The sequence below is a fragment of the Aspergillus neoniger genome (assembly GCF_003184625.1).
Source record: "Aspergillus neoniger CBS 115656 unplaced genomic scaffold BO87scaffold_10, whole genome shotgun sequence".
Lineage (NCBI taxonomy): Eukaryota > Fungi > Ascomycota > Eurotiomycetes > Eurotiales > Aspergillaceae > Aspergillus > Aspergillus neoniger.
In genome coordinates this window covers 529,487-545,992 of record NW_020291138.1, presented here as the reverse complement: position 1 = coordinate 545,992, position 16,506 = coordinate 529,487, and the positions used below count along the sequence as shown (strand labels likewise).

General features: G+C 52.0%; 6 protein-coding genes across 6 annotated transcripts; 3 read left to right on the top strand and 3 right to left on the bottom strand.

Annotated features, from left to right (window-relative positions):
• Positions 1-257: 257 nt before the first annotated feature.
• On the bottom strand, positions 258-3,072 carry BO87DRAFT_355545 (F-box/WD repeat-containing protein). Its single transcript, XM_025621340.1, has 2 exons — positions 2,246-3,072; positions 258-2,166 (listed from the first exon to the last, which is right to left on the bottom strand). Exons 1-2 carry the CDS (start codon positions 2,594-2,596, stop codon positions 463-465), a joined length of 2,055 nt encoding a protein of 684 aa, XP_025481557.1. The 5' UTR covers positions 2,597-3,072; the 3' UTR covers positions 258-462.
• A 720-nt stretch (positions 3,073-3,792) lies between these two features.
• Positions 3,793-6,200, top strand: BO87DRAFT_16799 (autophagy-related protein 17). The gene has a single exon (XM_025618311.1). The coding sequence runs from the start codon at positions 4,191-4,193 to the stop codon at positions 5,829-5,831; it is 1,641 nt and encodes a 546-aa protein (XP_025481556.1). The 5' UTR covers positions 3,793-4,190; the 3' UTR covers positions 5,832-6,200.
• Positions 6,201-6,852: 652 nt separating this feature from the next.
• Positions 6,853-8,859, bottom strand: BO87DRAFT_375091 (serine/threonine-protein kinase RIO1). Its single transcript, XM_025622950.1, has one exon. It carries the CDS (start codon positions 8,823-8,825, stop codon positions 7,122-7,124), a length of 1,704 nt encoding a protein of 567 aa, XP_025481555.1. The 5' UTR covers positions 8,826-8,859; the 3' UTR covers positions 6,853-7,121.
• Positions 8,860-9,014: 155 nt separating this feature from the next.
• Positions 9,015-13,390, top strand: BO87DRAFT_331238 (chromosome segregation protein SMC). The gene is made up of 5 exons (XM_025620329.1): positions 9,015-9,240; positions 9,307-9,466; positions 9,517-10,727; positions 10,794-12,691; positions 12,746-13,390. Exons 1-5 carry the CDS (start codon positions 9,203-9,205, stop codon positions 13,036-13,038), a joined length of 3,600 nt encoding a protein of 1,199 aa, XP_025481554.1. The 5' UTR covers positions 9,015-9,202; the 3' UTR covers positions 13,039-13,390.
• BO87DRAFT_375089 (GIG1 family protein) lies at positions 13,251-14,717 on the bottom strand. The gene is made up of 2 exons (XM_025622949.1): positions 14,423-14,717; positions 13,251-14,061 (listed from the first exon to the last, which is right to left on the bottom strand). Exons 1-2 carry the CDS (start codon positions 14,535-14,537, stop codon positions 13,442-13,444), a joined length of 735 nt encoding a protein of 244 aa, XP_025481553.1. The 5' UTR covers positions 14,538-14,717; the 3' UTR covers positions 13,251-13,441.
• A 481-nt stretch (positions 14,718-15,198) lies between these two features.
• Positions 15,199-16,306, top strand: BO87DRAFT_424355 (cytochrome b5 reductase family protein; the record flags this gene model as incomplete). The annotated part of the gene is made up of 4 exons (XM_025627224.1): positions 15,199-15,203; positions 15,267-15,409; positions 15,480-16,099; positions 16,157-16,306. The coding sequence occupies 4 exons, from the start codon at positions 15,199-15,201 to the stop codon at positions 16,304-16,306; spliced, it is 918 nt and encodes a 305-aa protein (XP_025481552.1).
• Between the last annotated feature and the right edge of the window lie 200 nt (positions 16,307-16,506).

The window sequence follows — 16,506 nt, the reverse complement described above, 5'->3', positions numbered from 1 at the left end:
ATGGCGGGCTGAATATTTATGACTGTATGCCTCACTTTGGTTACTTGAAGATAAAGGCCATATAACTATGCTGTAACGCTGTTTCTTGACTTCCTCTTCTGCATATCACATGCTATATTGTGATTACGTAGTGGCGTCTGGAAATGCTGCCTCACCACGATAGCATAGGGAGCCGATGCGGCATGAAAGTCGAAAGGGTCTTTCTAAGAACAAGCAAAATGTAGACTGATGCCGTAAATTAATCTTTCTGTAGGTAAAGTACACAGTATGAAGTCACAACGCCCGGCACCCCATGATAAGTCCTTGAAAAAAATGCACCATCCCTCTACCAGCCAAACCCATCCAATTAAAAAAAAAAAAAAAAATTGCGCTAATAAAGGGTATTGATCGTCAGAAGAACGTTAAGTAAGCCAGCGCCGAAGGCCAGCAGAAACAACATGAATATAGAAAAAAAAGCCAAGATCAGCTCTGGAAGCTGTACATGCGCACTTCGCAATCCTCGCTTCCAGTAGCAAACCGACTGTCACCAAGACCAATGCAGGTGACAGGGCCAGAGTGGCCGGTGAACGTGCGCTCGCACTTTCCGGTTCGCGGATCCCAGATCTTGATCATCCGGTCCTCAGCCCCAGACACAATACGCAGGGTATCCGCTGCCAAAGCCCAGACACCCTCCAAATGGCCGAAGAACGTACGCAGGCACCGGCCGGTGCTGGTCTCCCACAGACGGATTGTCGAGTCCAAAGCGCTAGTAACAATGTAGCGGGGCGGCGCTGTCCGACCAGACTCAAAGGAAGGGCCAAATGGTGAATTCTGCGAGATAACTGCATTCGACTCGAGGCCAAGGGTGGCCTGAAGAGATGCCGGCTCGGTGTCACCGGAGACAGTGCTGAGGTTGTCGTTCTCACATTCCACATCATGCTCTTCGAATTCGAATTCCCGGGGAAGAGGGACAACCTGTTGAACTTGTCCCACATGGCCATGGAACGTCCGGATGCAGGACTTGGTATCCAAATCCCAAAGCCGAACCGTGCAGTCGTCCGACGCCGAGAACACCGTGCGAGAGGCTGTGTCAACTCGGACCGCGTTGACCCAGTCCGTGTGTCCGCGTAAGAGGCAAGTTGACTTGTCCTCAAAATTCCAGATCTTCACAGTCTTATCAACAGATGCGGATGCGAGGATGGTAGCGTCAAAGTGCAGCCCGATTACTCCGCCACGATGACCAGTATACGTGGAAATGCAATCGCCAGTGCGCCAGTTCCAGACCTTGACGCTGCCATCCATACTACCGCTGATTAACTTCGTGTCATCAAACTGCAGGCATCGGATACCCGATTCGTGTCCCCGAAGCGTGCGAATTTCCTGGCCCGTTTCGGTATCCCAGATCTTGATCGTCGCATCGTAAGATCCGGTTGCCAGGATGTTGTCCTCGAATTGCAAGCACATCACGCCATTTGTGTGGCCCTTGAAGATTCTGATCGAACAGCGTCCGTACTTCCAGTTCGTGCCCACCTTGAAACGATCCTTGTAGACTTCCTTCCAAGGTCTGTACCGGGTTTTGAAATAATCTTCGCTTCCTTCTGGGCGCATCGCGAGCGACTGGCAATGGCGTTTGACGACGGCAGTCTCTTCCTCGCTTGGCTCAGGCTTTCGTTTACCAGTACTGGTACCAATGCTGCTGTCGGCGACAGGCGAAGAACCCTCAAGGAGCGCAGGCGCCTCTTTCGGAGACGGGCTGTTGACGTCCCAGGTCGTGGCGCGAAGCTCAATCTCGCGCTTCGATTCACGAAGCCTCTTCCGATCCAGAAGAGGAAGTCCCCAGCCACATTTCTTGCACTTGCGATGAATATGTTGCTCGCACATGCGATGCCAGACCACATCGTCGTCGGCCAGCGCCCTCCAACGTCGCGAAACCTGTGCGGCTTTACAAAGAGAAGTGGTGTCCAGGTAGCACAGGATTTTGAAAGAGATCTCCGGAGGAAGAGCGGCAATGAAGTCGATTCGGATGAGGTCACGGACGGTGGTGGAAATGAACGAGAGTTGAGGGAAGCAGCATTGAGCCATGATTCCCTGGAGTATGAGTTTTCGGTGCTTGGCTGGGGCGGCTGAGAAGAGCGACCAGACATGCGCAATGCCCTGCTGATCACTCTGAGGGAGCGACTCCAATTCCTAGGCCCCCGTTAGTCCACGATCATGAATGCAAACATTTTTTGCGGTGTCCTTCGGACGAAAATGGTAGAGGACATACCCGTTGCAATTTGTCCATTGTCGGTTCGTCGGCCTGCCGGCGACACTTACGGTCTGGGCGATGTCGATAGCAATAGCGGGAGTTTGCGCTGCTCAAAGCGGCAGGTTCTCTGTTTTGCGATCCGAGGGGGGCGTATTGGTCGGGAACGTGCTTTGCGAGGAAAGGGGCGACACTTTTGCCCACGAGCTTGGCCGAAGTTGCTGTTACGTTGTTGCGATTGTGGGGCTTCAGCTGGCTATTGTCGGCATCAGCATCGATCTCCTCCGCGGAGTCAGCGTGACCACCGAAGATCGATGTGAAGGCCGGGGGTGAGGATATGGCTTTCTCCTCCTGAGACCGTGTGCTTTCCATCTTGCTGATTTGAAGAACTGTGGTAAATTCTCCCACGCGACGGCAGTCCGAAGTTGTGCCACTGGAACCGCAGCGCCGCTACTCGCCCGCTAGCGTGGCCTCGGCTACTGTAACCAGCGAGCTAGAAGCGCAGTCGTAGATAGCACCAGGCTGTATGGCTTCAAGATATACTATTTCTGCGAAGGGTTCTAGCGCAGAAATAAAGAGAAAGAAAGTGGTGACAAGATAGTTGACTGGTGAGGACCCTTGAGGAGAGAGGGGTGTTTGAGTAAAGTTGAGTAAGTTGCCAATGACCGGGGCGGAGGACGGAGAAGGGTGGACGGGAGGCGGGAGACGGTCGCAAGTGGTGCAGGGCGATTAAAGGCTGTTAGTACAGAGTAGGTAGATAGACCGATAACAAGAAACAATAGGAGCTTGATCTGGACCAGCCAATCTCAAGAAAAGTGACCAGACAATCCTGGGGAAGGAGTATAAATATAAATGTCGAACAGAAGAATTCCAGAAGAACAACGAAGGAAAAAAAGACGTGATCACGCAAAGGCCGATGATGGACTCGTGCTGCCAGTCTCGATTGGGTCCAATCACGTGCGAGCGATGGCGCCATCGCCGCCTCCCGTCGCAACATCTCTCGCCTTTCACTACTACTAAGCGCTACTAAGCAGTACCGCTGCTGGTGCTTCTCTCCAGCGATCATCCCCCCCGAACTATTGCTATCTGGCCGCTGTCGCCATCGCGGGGGTCAATTGCGGATCCCCGACTTTGACTCAGATCCTCCAGACGATCGGCTAACTAGCTAGTCTGCTAGTGAGGGAGCTGCAGTCGAGCTGGTCCTCGAGCCGAACTCCCATGGGCCCTCCGAGACGCTAAGGTCGCCTGCCTGAACTCCATCCATCCCGTCCTCTATCGTCACCTCTCTCTCCAATCCCGCATTTTCAGGCCTCTGGTCTTTCTGACCCCTGCTGCGAGGCGCAATTGCTCCGCTCAGGTATTTTTGGGTCCTATTCTAGCGTCGACTTTCTGGATTGGCATTACTCCCATAGCTCGTACAATATCACACTCCTCCACTGACGAAGCGTTGGGTATCAACCACCAGCTCCTCAGACCAGTCCTGGGCACGATAACCCCCCCTCTTGCCTTCCATCCTGCTTCTTCTGCAGGCTTCCTTGTTTTCTACTGCAGGCGGAACGACAGGAAGCACGGTCGACGGAGACTTACACAGGTGTTACCTTACTAGGTCTTGTTGACCAGTCATCTGCAAACTCACCGCCAGATCCTTCTTTTTCCAGCAGGGCCTCGTCGATCGCACTTGAAACTGAGAACTGACGAAATCAAGGACTCGAAATTTTTCTGATTCCATTATTGTTACAGCCCCATGAGGTGATTGTGCACTAGATTTATGACTTCTTACGACATAGCTACTGTAACGTTGCTCCGAAACTTACTCCTTCCGGCCGTTGCACGGCTCTGCCCTGAACCACTACATTTTGCTGTTTTATCGGGCATTATTGAGCCATTCTGTCAGGCTATCACGCCAGCATTCCTCCTTTCGCTATAATCTCCAATCAGCGCCAATTACGCCGACCCCTTTTCCAAAATGTCAGCATCAGGGTCATTATCGGCCGGCAGCGATGCGTCTGGCCCCGATTCGCCAGCTGGAGACCAGGGCAATGCATTGCCTCAGTTGGATTCTCTCATTTCCCACCTGGTGGCAGCAAAACGGTCCCTGTCATCTATCAATCACGTGTGGCGTGCCAATGAAATTGTAACTTCCGCTCGCTCTGCACTGGAAGAGAGTGTCGTGATTTCCGCACGGACTGGCTTTCTCCGACGCGGGCTTAACAATCAACTGCGGCTTCTATACAGCGTCCGCTCTGAAGTCGAAGAAGTCTCTCTCAGGGGCCGGTCGGAGTTCGCTAGTGTCTTGAAAAGCCTGGACACTGCTGATGCCCGATTGAGAAAGACGCTTGACTCCTTAAGGGATACAATCGTTCACTCTTCATTTCGTCCCGACGGCGAAGAACCCAGAAGCTTACATGACTTTGTGGATGAACGTGGGGTTGAGGAGCTTCGTGCGGCTTTGAAGAGCTCAATTGATCGCACCAATGAGGCGCAGGCGGAACTGGATACTTCCAACTCCGCGTTCGATGATGAACTCCAGTCCATCAAGCAAGCTCTGGGTAATTACCGAGAAGCTACCAAGTTAGCTTCCTCGTCCTCATCATCGTCATCCGCGTCCAATTCGAGCCTGCCGTCATTGTCATCAATGCCACCCATGTTACAGTCATTGGAGATGCATGCGCAGGAAATGGCCAATCTGCTAGAGTCCTTAGTTCAGCATTTCGATCTTTGTGTAACTGCTGTAAAACATACGGAAGGCGGTGGAGCTGCCGCGCGATCCATTACCGGTGATATGCCCGCTGCCGTCACCGTCAGTGGCCGTGGAGTACCGAATATCGAGCAAGGCATTCATGACAATTTAAACGCCCCACTTGATCCCTTGAGTGAGTCTGACTATCAGGAGATGGTGAATGTCTTGATCAAGGATGCAGCAGAGGCCGAAGACGTGGTCATGGAAATTCAAGATCGCATTGGCGACATGGAGTCAATACTTGAGAACGTCTTGTCTCAACGCGATGTTCTTCTCTCCATCTACAATGCTACTACTGGCGTCTTCCGACACCTGTCGTCTCTTGCAACTGCGCGTCTACCGGGTTATATTGCTCAGGCACACAGCTTCACTCGTGTATGGGGCGAAGAGCACGATCGTATCAACGGTGGGCTAGCAGACCTGTCCGATCTCAACACCCTTTACGACGGGTTTTTAGAAGCCTATGATGGCTTGATTCTGGAAGTGGCACGCCGACGGCACGTACGACAGCGTGTGGAAAAGGTGCTTCGAGAAACGAAACACAAATTGGATCAGCTGTACGAAGAGGATGTCAATGCTCGCGAAACGTTCCGAGTCGAGCAGGGGGACTATTTGCCATCCGACATTTGGCCTGGTATCAGCCGCGAGCCGATGCGAATAGAATTCCGACGCATATCCGGGGGTAACCTCAAGGGTGTCTCTCCCGAACAGCCGGATGCACCAGACCAGCCAGCTGCTGAACCCAATGAGCCCCAGCCAGTACCTTCTGAAAGCACAGAGGAGGGAGAAATCATTCCACATCTCCCCAAATCCCTGGTTGAAGAGGCTCTTCATCGCCTCAAGGCGAGGAATAGACAAGCCATGTAGTCTTTCGTGGTATCTCAGAGAGCTCGTCAATCCCATTATTGCCACTGGGATTGTCAAAGGGTTATTTCTTGGCAGTTATGAAACATAGTAGACGACCTAGATGATGAAGACACATTCAGGCTTTGTCCTATCCGATACCGGCCATGCCTCTTGCCAGTAAGGTGGATCAACTACACGTTAGACACATACTCCAGCGTATCATAATGACTCGCTCAGGACGTAAGTGCTACCGTGTATCTCCACTTGGCAGTTGGCAATGGACTGGAATGAAGATCAAAGAGAGCTCTGATAGGTCGTCCAATCAATCATGTAACTGATCAAATATATAGATCTTACATTGAATCAAGTTACTCTTTCTTCCAATATATAGAAAATAGGCAGCGATCTGAACGGGCATTCTACTAAGAACTCAAACTGTTGTTGAGCAACTTGTAACCTGCAGTGGCCGTTTAATGATAAGTCGGCATGGTGAGAAACCCCCTCCCCCCTGCCCACCCGTTGCGGTACAGTTGCAGAATGGTAATAGGTAGGTTTAGACAACTGTTTGTAATCGCTGTCTTGTCGTGACTAGTATTATATACTGTATATGAATATATATGTTAACATTATAGTAACTTGTGTTTTTCCTTGCTGTTATAGACCCATTTCATCAAAGTTCCGTGATATATATTTTATCAATGATGGGCATTACTACCATGAGTATTGGTGGTACCCCAACCCACTTGAGTAGACATATGAATACTACACGTTTCAAATATCTATTCTAGTTAATAATCATTGATAACCAAATATGTACATTTGTTAGTAATGACTTTGAAACTTTAAAAACTATTGATTACCAGTATATACTCCCTCACCACGACAGCTAGGGACCTTAGTGTGACTATGGTAGTAGGGACCGTACAGTAGTGAGTGACACTAACTAGCACTAGTAGCAGACCTCTCCAGTCCTTGATGGAACATACTACTCAACTGTATTCAGAAACTAAATGAGGCGATTACACCAGTGCAGCAATAAATCTGACGTATCAAGTTTGCATTCCCTACACCCCCATATGCAGATCTATATGCTCATAGTATAAACTGGAAGATATATATGCATCCAACGAACCAATACCCACCCAATGAAAGGTCATAAAACATCATGAGATCATGTGCATTCCAAAACGAAACAGAAAATAAGATCGACTTTTGTGTTTTTCCCATAGTAGCCCAATTATCTCCAAAAATGCCTGCATGCATATCAGAAAGAAAAATAAAAAAAATAAGCGTTCAAATCAGCTTCATCCCTCATTTCTTCTTTCTCGAAGACGAAGAAATGAGTCGTTTCTTCATATGCTTCGGCATTTTATTCGCGCGCTTCTCGCGTTTCTCCTCCTTGACCTTTTGCTTGTGGTCGCGCTTCTCGTCCTTATCTTCGAATCGCTTACCGCGGGGCGCCTTCTTCGCGAAAGGATCTTTTTCTCCGTCTTCCGAGTCGGATTCCTCATCGACAGATACGCCACCGTCAGAGCCAGCCTCGGAACCTTCTTCCTCTTCATCCTCACCGTGGCCCTCTGCCTTCTTCTTCTTCTCGCCTGCGAGAAGATCCCGGTAAACGAGGTCGTCGCCCTTACCGGCACGGACTTGCTCGGCGTCGCGCTCAAAGTCGTACACCTGTTCCAGGGTTTGAGGGATGTATTGTTGACGGAAGACGGCGGCGTCGACTTCAGTATCGCCCTCGGCGTTGTCATTGCGGGTGGCAAAGAGGTGCTCGATGGCTTCGAGCATTGGCTCTGCGGGTGTGACGGTAGTAGGGCCATCGCTGGAGATGACGAATTCGAAGACAGCCCGTTCGGTGAGGACATCGACGTTCTTGCGACGGAAGAAGTCGCTGATGTTCTTGATATCCATACGCAGGAACTCCAAACTGCGGGGGTGGTCGTGTTCGACACTCTGACTGACATCGATAATGTGGAGCTTGTTCTTGTGGTAAAGCATGTTGTATTCGCTCAGATCGGCGTGGACCAGGTGGCAGGTCTGGTACATCACGCGCATGTAGCCGAGCAACTCCATGTAGATCTCGCGCCACTTGGCATCGGGGTCGGGGATATCGAACTCAACGTCCTTGAGTCTAGGAGCGGCGACACCCTTGGAGCTTCCGACGAAGCCCATGACCAGGACGTGGAGGCGCAGGTGGATGGGCTCGGGGCAGGGGATGCCGGCAGCGTAGATACGGCGCAAGTTACGCATTTCCTTTTCCGCCCACAGCTTGACCATTGCCCGGTTGTTGCTCTTGCTGTATCCTTGTCTGAAACGGAATTCACCAGTGACATACTTGTCTCTGTCCTTGAAAACCAGGATGCTCGTCTTGTAGACCTTGATGGCACGGTGGAGGGGTGTCTCCTCATTATCGGGGTATGAGATGGAGTAGTAGACGTTGGCTTCTTTACCGGTCGACAGACATCCGTGAATCTCGGAGACAATCTCTCGGTTGATCATCTGTAGCAGGATCATACGTGTGCGGGGATCCAGCACCTGCTCGGAGGTAGCGCGGTCCGCCCTGTCGCCACCCCGATCACCGCGGGTCGCCATGCCTGACTGCATATCGTCCAACTTGATCTTGCCAGCATGCTTCGTCAATGACTTCACTTGATCGTCGACGGAGGCGCGAGTGTTGACAGACGGTTTCTGGGTGTTCGTCTTCGGTAAGGTCCACTTGGGAGTGTTGGGGTCCGCAGAGAGCTCGTTCGTTTTGCGCTGGCGATTGTAGGATTTCGTTAGATCGGCGGGGTTGGACGAGGTGAAGTCTTCTTCATCGAGTTCTTCTTCGAAGATATCATCGTAGTAGTCATCCTCTTCGTCTTCGTTTTGTTGCGCCGCAGAGTCTTGCCCCGCCATAGCGGGGAGGGAGCCGTCGGGGTTGACATATCCCTGGTTGGGGATATAGGTGTGCGCTGGGTTTAGGCCATCAGCCAAGCCGGACGCTTGCGCGTCAGCGTTCGGAGCAGCCATGACTGAATGTAAAGGGGTGAAAATCAAATGTGTGTAGAAGCGAAGTCTTGCAATTGATCTGAAAAAAACGGGTACCTTTTGGGTGTGGGACAGTCATATGGCTCACCGCCCGGCAGAACCCCGCGGGCTTCCCAAATGGAAGTAAACGCGTGCAAAAGATCCGGAGCTGATCGCCTCGATAACGCGTGGCTCTCCCCCAAAGTCAGCTTCGTCGCATGTCAAGCATCGACCCCAGCAACCTCCGTGCGCATCCATTCACCTCGCCGCCCTGCTCCGTCTAGTCAGGGCCTAGGCTCCTGATATCTTTCGCCTCGGGCGCGTGATGACTGGGTTGTTGTAATTGCCCCGATTCCTCGTGTCGCGCGTGCTTCGTCAAGATGTACGTTAAACAAATCATTATTCAAGGCTTTAAAAGGTATGTTGCAAGAGTGTACCCATGATGCTTGAGTGCGCCTTCCGGCTGACAGCAATTGCCTTACAGCTACAAGGACCAGACGGTCATCGAGCCATTCTCTCCGAAGCATAATGTCATCGTTGGTCGCAATGGCTCCGGAAAGAGTAACTTCTTCGCGGCCATTCGATTCGTCCTCAGCGATGCTTACACCCACCTGGGCCGAGAGGAACGCCAGGCCCTTCTTCACGTGCGTATCCCGTCGCAAGAAACGATACTGAGAGGCTTACAAAAGGATAGGAAGGTTCGGGGTCCGCTGTAATGTCGGCTTACGTTGAAATCATCTTTGACAACTCTGACGATCGGTTTCCCACTGGCAAACCGGAAGTGGTCCTTCGCCGCACCATCGGACTGAAGAAGGACGAATACACGCTTGACCGCAAGAATGCGACGAAGTCCGATGTGATGAACCTGCTCGAATCTGCCGGGTTTTCCCGTTCGAACCCCTACTACATCGTGCCCCAGGGTCGTGTCACGGCTCTGACTAACATGAAGGACTCTGAACGTCTCAACCTTTTGAAGGAAGTCGCGGGAACTCAGGTATATGAAGCGCGCCGCGCGGAGTCATTGAAGATTATGCACGAAACGAACAACAAGCGATCTAAAATCGACGAGTTACTGGACTTCATCAACGAGCGTCTTGCGGAGCTGGAAGAAGAAAAGGACGAGTTGCGAAACTACCAGGATAAGGACAAGGAGCGCAGATGCTTGGAATACACAATCTACTCTCGCGAACAGCAAGAAATCTCCAGTTTCTTGGACAGTCTTGAAGAACAGCGTCAAACCGGCGTCGAGGACACCGATCTCAACCGTGACCGCTTCATCCAAGGAGAGAAGGAAATGGCCCAGATCGATGCTGAGATTGCCGAATGCAAGCAGCAGATTGAGTTCCTGAAGGTGGACAAGGCACAGCTAGAGGATGAGCGTCGTGAGGCCTCCAAGGCCCTTGCACAGGTGGAACTGCAGGCAAAATCACAATCGGACAATCAAGTCGCCGCTCAAGCCTCGAAGCTACGCCGCGACGAAGACCTGAAGGCCGTTCAGAGTGCCATCCAAGAACGTGAGCAAGAGCTGCAGCAATTGATGCCCCAGTTCAACGCCGCCAAGGATCGGGAGGATACTGTCAAGACGCAGCTTACCGAGGCAGAGACCGCCCGTCAGCGACTATATGCCAAGCAAGGTCGTAACTCTCGCTTCCGTAACAAGAGTGAGCGCGACAAGTGGCTGCAAGCAGCGATCAAGGATAACTACGCTTCTATTACTTCTGTCCAAGGTGTATTGGCACAGACACAGGAGGATATCAAGGAACTCGAAAACGACATAGCACTTCTGGAACCGGAGAGCGAGCGCTTGCGCAAGCAGATTGATGGCAGAGGCGACACGATCCATTCTGTCGAGCAGCAAGTTCAAATTGCGAAGGATGAGAGAGACCGGCTGATGGATCAGAGAAAGTATGCATTCCGTGATTTTGTAGCCGTTTGCTGTGCCTTGAATGTGATGAGCTGACAATGTGCTAGGGAATTGTGGAGAGAAGAAGCCAAGCTGGATTCGATCTTGTCGAATGCCTCCCACGAAGTGGAGCGTGCCGAGCGCAATTTGTCCCAGATGATGGACCACAATACGAGCCGTGGCATTGCTGCTGTCCGGAGAATCAAGCGCCAGTACAACCTCGAGGGAGTGTACGGCACGCTAGCGGAGCTGTTCGAAGTTAGTGATAGGTACCGGACCTCTGTCGAGGTCACAGCGGGCCAGAGTCTGTTCCACTATGTCGTCGACACGGATGAAACCGCCACAAAGGTGCTCGAGATCCTCCAGCAGGAGAAGGCTGGCAGAGTTACTTTCATGCCCCTGAACAGACTACGATCTCGACCCATCAACATGCCCAGGGCAAGTGACACGATTCCTATGATCGAGAAGCTTCAGTACGACTCCAAATATGAGAAGGCATTTGTTCACGTGTTTGGAAAGACCATCATCTGCCCGAACCTTCAAGTCGCCTCTCAATATGCCCGCAGTCACGGTGTCAATGCGATCACTCCTGAGGGAGACCGTTCGGATAAGAGAGGTGCCCTTACCGGTGGTTTCCACGATTCACGACAGTCCCGCCTCGATGCAGTGAAGAACCTCACTAAGTGGAGGGATGAGTATGAGACCAAGAAGAACCGTGGTTCTGAGATTCGAAAGGAGCTCGAGCAGCTGGACCAGCTCATCACGAGATCGGTCGGCGAGCTGCAGAAGCTGGAACAACAGAGACACCAGGTACAAAACAGCAGTGGACCTATGCGGCAAGAGCTACGGGCCAAGCGCGACCTTCTGCAGAAGAAGAATGACAACCTTGATGCGAAGCGACGGGCGCTTCGCAACATCGAAGGCAACCTGGCAGCGGTGACTGACCAGGTTGGCGCGTTCGAGGCGGAACTGTCATCGCCTTTCCAGAAAGCGCTCAGCAATGAAGAAGAGGCGCGGTTAGAGGAGCTCAACAACACAGCTCAAGATCTTCGGCGACAGTACCAGGAGCTTTCCAGCCAGCGCAGTGAGCTCGAGGGAAGAAAATCCATCCTCGAGGTCGAATTGCGCGAGAACCTGAACCCGCGCCTTGACCAGCTTGTCGGCCAGGACATGGACTTGACAGACGACGACAGCCAAGGCAACCTGAAGGAGACTCAGCGCGAAATGAAGCGCCTTCATAAGGCACTAGAGAAACTCGGCCAGCGTCTCCAGCAGGTTGACGAGTCCATCGATCAGGCCAACGCTCGCGTGGGCGACCTGCAACAAAGGAATGCGGAGACACGGCGAGAGCTGGAAGAACTGGCCAAGTCCATCGAGAAGCACCAGCGGCGCATGGAGAAGAGCATGCAGAAGAAGGCTGCCTTGACGAAGCAAGCCGCTGAGTGCGCTTCCAATATCCGTGACCTGGGAGTCCTCCCAGACGAGGCTTTCACCAAATACAAGAACACGGATTCCAATGCCGTGGTCAAGAAGCTTCACAAGGTCAATGAGAGTCTCAAGAAGTACTCCCATGTCAACAAGAAGGCGTTTGAGCAATACAACAACTTCACCAAGCAGCGAGAGGCGCTGACAAGCCGAAGAGAAGAACTCGAAGCTTCCGAGAAATCCATCGACGACCTCATCAACGTTCTCGACCAGCGAAAGGACGAGGCCATCGAACGAACCTTCAAGCAGGTCTCCCGCGAGTTTGCCAATGTCTTCGAGAAGCTCGTCCCCGCTGGCCGTGGACGTCTGATCATCCAGCGGAAGACTGATCGCGCTCTTCGGCAACCCGACGAAGTCGACTCCGAGGACGAGGAGGCCCGCGAGAGCGTCGAGAACTACGTCGGAGTTGGCATCAGTGTCAGTTTCAACAGCAAGCATGATGAACAGCAGCGTATCCAGCAGCTCAGTGGTGGACAAAAGAGTGAGTGCCCACCGTTTATAAATCGATCAATCCTCCCTGTTAACCCGTCGTTAGGTCTTTGCGCCCTCGCCCTAGTCTTCGCCATCCAAGCCTGCGATCCCGCCCCCTTCTACCTGTTCGACGAGATCGACGCCAACCTCGACGCCCAGTACCGAACTGCCGTTGCCCAGATGCTCAAGTCCATCTCCGACTCGACCAACGGCCAATTCATCTGCACCACTTTCCGACCCGAGATGTTACACGTGGCCGAGAAGTGCTACGGCGTCAGCTTCCGGCAGAAGGCTAGTACGATTGACGTTGTGTCGAGAGAAGAAGCCTTGAAGTTCGTGGAGGAGCAGAAGTCGTGAAAATAGCGCCGTGGTAGTTCGAACTGATGTGCTGCTGCTTTAATGATGACCTGGGATGTTGGGTTGCAGGCGTATATGATTTGATGGGCTTCTTTTCTGTTCTTATCTAGTTTCCCTTCTGATGTTATTTAAGACAAGCGCACGATGAATGGTGACACTTGTGTGGCTTTCTTAGTTTATACTGCCGCCTCTTTTATGTACGCTACAGGTCCGGTCGATTTCTTTTTCGATTGATTCGAGATTCCCAATCTTATGTTCTTCTTTCCAAGTTCTATTGGCGTTTTATCCAATTGCGTCTGTCTTGATCTATCTCGTAAATGATGTCTTCGCTCCTCCACTCATCTATCTGTGTCTTTACTACCCCCATCCTTCATATCAAATCCTCACATCAGCTGCAACAGAATTACCGCTTGACCCCTTCCTCCCCGGTCCACTCAACCAACAACCTCTCCGACACATCCCTAACAAGAACATGAACATGTTCCAAACTCCTGACACTCTGCAACGCCGCCCAATTCTTAAACCACAGCACCCGATCCTTCGCCTCCGCCTCACTCACCCCTTCATCCCTCACCACCGCATCCACAAACGTCCTTTGCACAAACGCCTCGATCAACGCCCGCGACTCATCCGTCACGTCCCCGTTCTCTTCCTTGACTTCCACGGGGGTCCGCAACCACACTACAATATGCGAGATCCCCGGCGCAAGACCGTAGGGCCAGTCGTTGCGCAAGATCTTGTAATCGGATGGGTCTGCGAACGGGATGGGGTTTTTGTAGGGGAAGGTGCTGGAGGTGGTGGTTTCTGTGCTTGTGGTGATGGAGGAAGTTGGGGTGGATGTGGATGGGGTGGTAGTAGTAGATGAGGAAGATGGGGAAGAGGGGATAGTATCAGTCCAGCCTAGACGCTTCTGACAGATGTAGTTTGTGATAGAGCCGTATTGTTGCTTGGTTTTATGTGACCAGGATAGGTAGCGGGTTAGATCGGAGGGTTTCCGTTTTAGGATGCCGAGATCGTTGCGTGCTGTTGGGGAATCGGGTTAGTTAGGAGGAGGTGTAGGTAGGGAGGGTTGGGTTGGGTTGGGTTGGGTTGCGGGGTAAAGGGGAAGAGAGAGAGAGAGAGAGAGAGTTTAGAGTCAGGGACTGGAATGCGGAACCATTGGGTATTGGTTGATGGATGGATGGAATGATCGAGATGGATTCGAGGAATGGATGGATGGATGGATGGATGGAGGGATGGTAGGAGGGCGCGGGGGAGGGAAGGTGAGCATGTGAGGGGTAGGATAGTAGGAGTAAGTAGTTCTCTCTTCCTCTCTCTCTTTGCCTCTGACTCTACTGTATGTATAACCATCCAAGGGGGTTTTTGAATTGTGTAAATCACCTACCGATGATGGACTTGAGATCCTCCCAGTCATGAAGCACAAACTCCTCGTCGGTCTGCGCGAGGACTTGACGATCAACCTCGGTCAGGTTGAAGGCCGGAGGTTCCTCGGAAGCCATGGCTTTTCGTCGGCCGGTTTAGATGTGTCTATGAGACCGGGTGAAAAAAAGGAATGACTAGACTGGCGGACAGTCGATGGGCTCCACTGAAGGATCAGTTAAGCTAGCTAAGAAGGACGGAATTATTTGTCGAGATAGGAAAAAGAAGAACAGCGAGGGAATTGTGAACGAAGACGGGAATGGTTACCCCAGGAAAGCAAATCCCCAACGGGACTGATTCCGCGCACTATATGAGTTGGCTTGTTCACATGCTGACTGTGTGAGACTTCTCCGCACGTCGGAGGTGTAATTAATATTTCCATGATATCTGTTGATTATTCTATGGTAATCTTTGTTATGATCGATCCATGACGGCAGTTCATATTCCTTTCCTTTGTACTTTAATCATTATCTCCATCGATAATCAATTGATTTTGCCTCAACAAACTTATCGATAAGCCGATCCAGTGGCCCGATCGGGACTGTCTTCCCGTGACCGACACCGAAAATTACCGTCACAAAACCCGACTCTCTCCCTCATCTCCTCACATCCTCTCCCTCTCATTACTTACCTCTCCCTCCTCCTCCTCTTCCCTCTTTCCCCCTCATTCCTCCCCTTTGCTCCTTTTCTGTTTTCTATTCCTTTTCAAGTTCCCTAGGGGTTGCTGGAGTAATTGCCAACATGAGGTATGTGCGCGTGCCACTCGCTCCGCGATTGACGGGTGGCTAACAAAAGTTGTCGCAAAACAGCGCTTTCTCCCCCGACAACATTACCGGGGCCTTCATCCCCTCGGCCCTCTTTGTCGCCGGAACTTTCTTCTTCAAGCAGGAATTGACCCCCTTTGCCGTCGCTCTGGCCGCAGTCCTGGTCGGCTGGAAGGTCTTCAGCAACAGTACGTACAGGAGTCGCCGATCGTATGACTTTACTTGCGGTCTTCTGACATGTCCCAACAATTTCTTTAGAGCCCAGAAAGGTCCTCAACCCCGGTGACTTCCAGCACTTCACCCTGAAGGAGAAGAACGACATCTCCCACAATGTCACTGTCTACCGTTTCGCCTTGCCCCGTCCCACCGATATCCTGGGTCTGCCCATCGGTCAGCACATCTCGCTTGCCGCCACCATTGGCGGTAAGGAGGTTGTTCGCTCCTACACCCCCATCTCCTCCGACAACGAGGCTGGTTACTTCGATCTCCTCGTCAAGGCCTACCCCCAGGGTAACATCTCCAAGTACTTGACCACCCTGGAGGTTGGTCAGACCATGAAGGTCCGTGGCCCCAAGGGCGCCATGGTGTACACTCCCAACATGTGCCGTCACATTGGTATGATCGCTGGTGGTACTGGTATCACCCCCATGTACCAGATCATCAAGGCTATTATCCGCAACCGTCCCCGTAACGGTGGAAACGACACCACCCAGGTTGACTTGATCTTCGCCAACGTGAACCCCGACGACATCCTCATGAAGGAAGAGCTCGAGCAGCTGGCCAAGGAGGACGACGGCTTCCGCATCTACTACGTCCTCAACAACCCCCCTGAGGGCTGGACCGGTGGTGTTGGTTTCGTCACCCCTGACATGATCAAGGTTTGTTGAATCTCCCGTCAGTGTCTTCCAGCATGGTCCACTAACTAAACCCTTTAGGAGCGCCTTCCCGCCCCCGCTAGCGACATCAAGATCCTGCTCTGCGGTCCTCCTCCCATGGTTAGCGCCATGAAGAAGGCTACCGAGTCTCTCGGATACACCAAGGCTCGTCCCGTCAGCAAGCTCGAGGACCAGATCTTCTGCTTCTAAGGCAGCAATGAGAGATGACTTCTTTGAGCGAATTGGCAGATGACATAGACTGTCTCTGCCTCACAGATTCCGGTAATTGATAGATTGTCGATAGAAAAGCCCGCTACGGGCCGACCGTTGGTCATCTGGGTGCTTGATAAACGGTGTCATGAGTCAATGCGAGAAGACCAAGAATTTCCATTTCGGATACAACATACATG